General features: G+C 37.9%; 1 protein-coding gene across 1 annotated transcript; it reads right to left on the bottom strand.

The window, feature by feature from the left end:
- Positions 1 to 2,754: 2,754 nt before the first annotated feature.
- LOC138817004 (interferon alpha-3-like) lies at positions 2,755 to 3,324 on the bottom strand. The gene has a single exon (XM_070007336.1). The coding sequence runs from the start codon at positions 3,322 to 3,324 to the stop codon at positions 2,755 to 2,757; it is 570 nt and encodes a 189-aa protein (XP_069863437.1).
- Between the last annotated feature and the right edge of the window lie 3,834 nt (positions 3,325 to 7,158).

The raw sequence follows: 7,158 nt of genomic DNA, 5'->3' as shown, positions 1-7,158 counted from the left end.
CACAGGAAGACATCCAAGGAAGAGTCACTCCAAGATTAGTGAACTGCCTGAATTTTGCATGAGCAAGTACATAGTTTCCTTCTCAATAATGGATTTGGAATAATCCATGAGGAGAAAAGGAGAATCAAACCAAGCAACTCAGTCCGTGAAACGCTTATCTCCAATAAACTACCAGAAAACCAGAAGTGGCACTGTATAGCTCAAGTGGTACAGCACTCGCCTTGAGCTGAGGGACAGCGCTCAGGCCCAGAGTTCAAGCCCCCCAACCGACAAAAAAAAAAAAAAAAAAAGAAAAGAAAAGAAAAGAAAAATGACTAACAGGCCTTCTATGTTTCGGATATTACTTCCTGGAAAATATTCTGCTAAGCATCTTAAAAATGTATCATTTCATTTACTATTAACAATCTGTTGAAATTTGAACCTATTTAATTTATGAGAAAACTAAGACTTGCAGAGCTAGGATGGGTTATACCACATCTGACTTATGTTGAAGAAGAATAGAATATCAATATCTAATTGTTTATCCTGACTAATTGGTACTATTAGAAGTTTTTTATTGTGGATTTTGTTAACATAGTTGGATCATTATTACATTGAAATTGTATACAAGTCTCTTCCTGTATTCCATGGTTCCTGTACTTTCACTTGGTTTTGCCCATTTATTATGAGCATTCAGTAAGATATTCAGTGGCCCAATTTCTTACTTATTTTATTTAGGAATTATATCCGTTTTTGTGTAATAGACTGCTTAGTTATAGAAACCCCTAAGTTGTAATAGTCATCAAACCTGCAGTATTACAAGCAGAAAGAGTATTGATCAGATGTAGTTGTACCAAAAACTGATGTGCTCTTGGAATCTGCTATAGTTCACTAGTGTGATCTAAATTAATTGAATTCTTTCTTTGTATGAGTGGGTTCTTGGTCTGGAACTCAGGACATGAGCAATGGCACTTAGCTCTCTATTCAAGGCTATTACTATTTGTCTGTCTATCTATTTATCTGTCTGTCTATCTATCTATCTATCTATCTATCTATCTATCTATCTATCTATCTATCTGTATGTATTTATGTTTGTATGTATATATCTATGTATGCATGAATTTTTGTATATATGTATGTATGTATGTGCCTGTCTGCTGTCTGTCTGTCTATAAAGCTGTTGATGGCTTACACTTGGAATGTTAGCCCCTAAGGAGACTGAGATCTAGAAGATTTGAAGTCAGAGTATGCAGGAAAGAATTCCACTCCACTGGAAATGCAAATGACAAGCAAATAGCCATGATGGAGCAATGGCTGAAGTAGTAGAGTGTCAGTGAGCAAGCAAGGCCAAGAAAGCACAAAGCCTTGATTTCAAACTGCAGTATTGTCATTAAACAACAGACATGTGCACGCACGCGCGCGCACACACACACACACACACACACACACACACACACACACACAAATGCACACACTCACTGAGACAACAAAGAAAAGCTCTACACAGAAAAAAGAACCCAAATTGTATTTTTAATTTCATTTCATCTAGTTGTCTTCTCTGCTTTAAGTCAATCACCAGTCATGTCTGACGATTCTCCTATGGTTTCTGCTTATTAACCTGGCCAATCATTATTACCCCAGTGGCGCCACTGCCATCCACTTTGCCAGAGCAGTGGGCAGGTTCAGTCCATATCTTCCCTGCATTCATTGATTCCTCTCCTAAGCAAGTTGATTTTCTTAAATTCACATTCCTTCACTTCTCCTTTGATGTTCTTTTAATGTGAGGCTCTCCCATCTCTGTTTCCCTTGGGCTCTATGGCCTCTTGTTTTACACTTGAAGAATGGTAAATTTATGTTTCCTTTGCTCTCTGCAGACTGTTTCCATACTCCCATTGGAATATTTCAGTGTTCCTATGTTAACCTTGACCAACTGGGATCCTTATACATTGCAAACTCATGAATGAAAGGAGACTTGACTACATGGGCATAGGTACCTGCAGTTCATACATTTCTACCTCTCTGTACATCCTCCATACCACAGCCGGAGATGACTTTTCTGTGGTCATTTCATTTGATTCCCCTTCGGATCATATTATAAAAGGTTATAGCTTTTAGATTTTCTTCACTGAAAAAAGCAAGGATATAAAGGATAGAAATTATATTTGTTGGGTTTATAACTATAGCCGAAAGGCAGAATGCAATCTGTTTTAGAGAACATCATTTTAAAATTTATCTTTCTGTGTATTTGATACATCCCATGGACTTACACCTGCTATACAAACACTGTTTGTTGAGCACAACATCTCCCCAGGACAGGAAGATACAAACTGATACCAATAAGTGGAGGAGAAATGATGAGTGAATGAATTCCAGCTTCCTCGTTTTATAAGCCTAACAAGTACTGCAACTTTCCAGTAGAGAATCAAACACATAAATAGCTTCTTTAGCAAAACTTTAATAAACTAAGAAAATAAAAACATATATAAACCACAATGTAAAGGTATGCATAATAATATATAAAATAATAATTTAAGTCTGGCACAGAGTTAAATAAATACTAGTTAAATAATTAAATAAATATACACCTGCATGGATCAAAGAGAAGAGAGAGTAGAGACATGAACACAATTTTGCTAACTTTTCTGAAAGCATGTAACACATTCACAGAACTCATGTCAAATGATAGCAGAAATGACAGCTTCAGAGAATGGCAGAGTCCGCCGAAGGGAGCTACTGTGTTCCATCAGTGAGGGCCATTTCCATGAGAAGTAGAGCTCATGCCTCACTCTTTATCCTTTCTAGCAGGTTTGCAGATGAGGAAAAGTATCTCATGATTTCTGCCCTGACAACTTCCCAGGCACAAGGGCTGAACTTCTTCTCTTGCAGGTAGAGAGAGATCCTGCGGAAGTGTTTGCTCACAGCCAGTGTGGAGTCCTCAAGCACCATGGCAGGCTCTTGCTCTCCCACCTCCCGGCTCAGACAGGCTCTCAGCTCCTGCAGCTGCTCATGGAGGCCAGCGCACAGTTTGTCCACAAGGCTCTTCTCCCAAGGGGCAGGCCAGGTCTTTGTGCTGAAGAGGCTGTAGATCTGCCTGGTCATCTCATGGAGGACAGCGATGGCTTGAGCCTTCTGGACCTGCTCTCCATCCAATGCCTCCTGGGGGAATCCAAAGTCCTTTCTGTCCTTCAGGCAGGAGGAAAGGGATACTCTCCTCATCTGTCCCAGGAGGAGCAAGGCTCTTCTGTTGCCCAGGCTGTGGGTGGGAGGCAGCTCACAGCCCAGAGAGCAGGTTGCCCTGCAGCTGAGCACCACCAGGGTCACCAGGAAGGCCAAGGGCAAGGGCATTGTGGATGGGCGGATGCTGCTGGACTGGCTGAGGTGCTGATGGGGGAGCCTCTGTCTCTGGGGAGTGTGAAGACCTTGCTGTGCTCCCTTGGCTTAAGTAGGGCTGCTCGAGCTTCCATTTTCTGAATGCCTTCCTCCTTTCTACTTCTCTTTTTGTTTTCATTTATGCTTTTACGTTTCAGTTTAGAGCGGCATCTCCCAACCATATTTTTCCTCTGTTGGTTTTCCACCTGGTTCCCTGACAGGCTTTTAGTAGTGTGTGTGTTTTTTTAATAGAATCCCTGACTAAAATTCAACAGTCGTATGTGTTAAGATAATACTATATACCATTGAATAGTACTTTAAAAGTCATGCAAATTTTAGTTTCTCATTGAATGTACCTTAGGATAAACTATAAAATATTGTAAGGTTAAATGTAAAATTTATCTGACTGCCAATCACTCATACTTGACTATGAGACTAGAGGGCTCATAGTTTGAGGCCATCTCAAAGAGATGAGAAAAGCTCATGACACTCCATCTCAAATTATGAATCCAGGAACAGTGGCAATCATCTCTTATCCCACCCTTTTGAAAACCTAAAATAAGTTGACAAACCAGTGCTCGGGCATACAGGTGAAGCAGCCATCCTGAGCCTATCTCAAGATGGGGCTGAGGCATGGCTAAGAAGTAAAGCAACAACTAGCACACACTATAAGACACTGTACTGCCGTTAACCATGAAATAAAGTGCATTTGTACTGTCAATAAAGTACTTTTATATGTATGTTAGTAGAATTGAATCTGGCAATTGTAATTTATCTTATAATTATATATCATGTCTTTATTTTTAGTGTACTATGTGTACTTCTAGAAGTACCATATATTCAATTTATATATTCAATTTATATTTAATTTATAAATGCATAAAATAAATAATGCCAGAAAAACATCCACAAATTTTCTTTCAAAGACCTTTGTTTCAAAACTACTAAATCTGTATGAAAGATAACACATTAGTAAATTCCTTTGTTACACATGAGGAAATAATTATTCTTTCAGTATCTGGGAGATATTCATCTTAGTCAACATTTTTACTACCTAGAAAGTGATATAATCATGAATGTGTTGAAAAACCTTAGTATAATTAAATAATAAAATACAACTAACTTGTGCTTGTGCTTCATTCCCATGGCCAAATCTAGCTCTTGAGTTCGCATCATAAGAATGCCATTAGAAGTCAGTGGAGGACCCATATATAGGGGAACCTTCATCAAGCTGTACTGGAGAAAATGACCTGCAGACACAGCCCTCTATTGCTGGAGGATTGTAGCAGGGATCCTGCACACATTATCTGTGTCCTCCATGAATTCAGTGACATGGCTCATCATTGAATTCACAAGGAAATCCAACAAAGTTAAGTAAACTCTAAAGAATGAGATTTTATATGAATTGACTTTAGAAGACGCCAAACTTGCAATATTTAAGGTGTGCTCACAACATCTAACAAATAACTTTCCTCATATTGGGGGAACTTTATACTGAAAGAAAAGAAAATAGAGCTTTTATTCTCTAACCATTTTTGTAAATTCACAATGAATAGTGTTGATTTCAGGTCATTTTCAGATAGTAAAATTTCTGAGTACAAGTTCCTTTTTGGCTTCAGAAAAAAAATGAACTGTGAATGTTGACCATGCATGCTGACTATGAATGCTGAAAAGAGATCCTTGAACTTTCCTTCTGATAACTCTGCAGCACTGGAACTATTTCAACAAGTCATACCCTTCCCTACTTCAGTGTGTTCTAATTTTTAATTTTAGATGTGTGCCTTCTAATGTGCTGGAGGTCTAATGATCTAAATTTGTCTAGCTAACAAACATGTCACTGTGCTCTGTTTCTTGGTGAGGTAATTTCCATAGAGAAAAACAAAGAATGACACTGGGTAGATTTGCTTATTTTTTAAATTGTCATTTTCTCGGACTTAGTTCTCTCTTACAGTTTCTTAGAAAGCAAAAAAACATAGCTGTTTGTGAGCTAAAACAAAAACTACAATCTCATTTGTCATAAAAAAGAAAGAAAAAAGAAGAAAGAAAGGAAGGAAGGTAGGAGAAAGAGAGAGAGAAGGAAAGAAAGAAAGAAAGAAAGAAAGAGAGAAAGAAAGAAAGAAAGAAAGAAAGAGAGAAAGAAAGAAAGAAAGAAAGAAAGAAAGAAAGAAAGAAAGAAAGAAAGAAAGAAAGAAAGAAAGAAAGAAAGAAAGAAAGAAAGAAAGAAAGTGACAAGTGAAGCAAAATTGACAAAGGACAACCAAGCAGGTCAGCCATTGACAATCCTCCCAGGTCTTAGCAGGTGGAAATCTGCAGCATTAGAGAGCAGCTCTGTTCAGTCAGAAAGTTGGAAAAATACTCCCCAAATAGGTAAAGCAAGTGGAGATAAGGGAGCAAAGTTCAAGTGGGAGAGTGCATGTCTAGCAATGATAGGTTCTGACAAAAAAAAAGCCTGGTATTAAAAAATAACTTTTAAGTCAATGACCACAAATGACCACAAAGGAGTCATAGCAAAACAAGATTGCAAAGATTTGGGAGGACTGAAGGTCAATGCTGAATTTCAAAAAGAAAGGGAAATAGCTGTTTCTAACACATTCAAGGAGGCTAAAATGAACTAAGTCTAAGGAAGGATGCTGGAAGTTATCTTGTGTGAGGCTACCTAGTCAATAATCTCAGCATACAAGGGGCAGTGTGGCTTCAGAGAAACAAGAAGAGAGAATCTGATTATCTCAAAAGTTCCCCTCTTCATGTGAATAGCACACTATTAGTATGAATTATGTTTTTGAAAACAATACTACAAATCTAAGAATTGTGAATCAATCCCTATTGCATACATCTTTGAAAATATTTACTTGCTTCCAAATAACACTCTGTTATACCTATTTATACAGTTTTAGAGAAAAACCTAATTATAGAGGGATGGATGAACTGTTCCAAACACACCCATGATCTTAGATCACCACCTGAGGAAGAGTTAAGATAATGGCTCCACCGGTAAGGTCTATCACTGAAAGTGAAGAACAGAAGTAGACATAGGAATGAACATCCAAGAAAATACCACACCTCGAAATCACAAAGTGATCACAAAGGATCCTAGGTGCCACCTCCAATGCCAAAGTTGTGCATTGTTTTGTAAAGCAACAGAGGGTAATGAATCTTTAAGTTCTAAGGAAATGTGAACAGACCTAAGTGTTTTTAGTGCCAGGAGCCAGTCATTAACAAAACACCATGGGTTCCTCTGATAGTTCATCCAGTAGTTTCTTGACAATTCTATGCATTTATGCAAGACTCCATTTCTTCACTGAATGTAAATAGGACACAATTTTGAAAGAAGAAGGACAAAGTCTCAGCATTTCTATAGTCACTCTGCTTTCTTGGACTAGTACTTTTGGAGATCAGCTCAGGACGAGTAGAATACAGACTCCTCAGGATTTCAGACCACGACAAAAACACGTGTCCCATATAGTAAAGAAATATGGTAACAAGCCTCCCACATTCTGGCTATTGTTTCCATGGAAATATTCTGCTAAGCACCTTAAAATGCATTGTTTCCTTAACTATTGACAACTCTGAACATTTTGAACCCACTATATTTATCAGAAAACTGGGACTTGCAGAGCATGGATGGGTTCACCATATCAGCCTTAAGTCAAAGCAGAATGGACTATCAGTATCAAATTGTTTATTGTGAGTATGGGTAATATTGTAAGATTTGTACTGTGGAATTTTTTAACACAGATATATCTTTTATTATGCTGAAACTGTACACAAGTAGAGAATTAAAAACATATAACAAATTCTTTAGCAACACTT

Source organism: Dipodomys merriami, unplaced genomic scaffold (genome assembly GCF_024711535.1).
Source record: "Dipodomys merriami isolate MVZ:Mamm:240054 unplaced genomic scaffold, mDipMer1.0.p SCAF_11, whole genome shotgun sequence".
In the NCBI taxonomy this organism is placed as follows: Eukaryota; Metazoa; Chordata; class Mammalia; order Rodentia; family Heteromyidae; genus Dipodomys; species Dipodomys merriami.
Note: the sequence above shows the minus strand (reverse complement) of the source record. Positions and strands in the feature narration are given on the sequence as shown.

What these genes read in the sequence shown, in the direction of transcription:
- LOC138817004 (XM_070007336.1), bottom strand. Translation starts at nt 3,324, where the DNA reads ATGCCCTTGCCCTTGGCCTTCCTGGTGACCCTGGTGGTGCTCAGCTGC.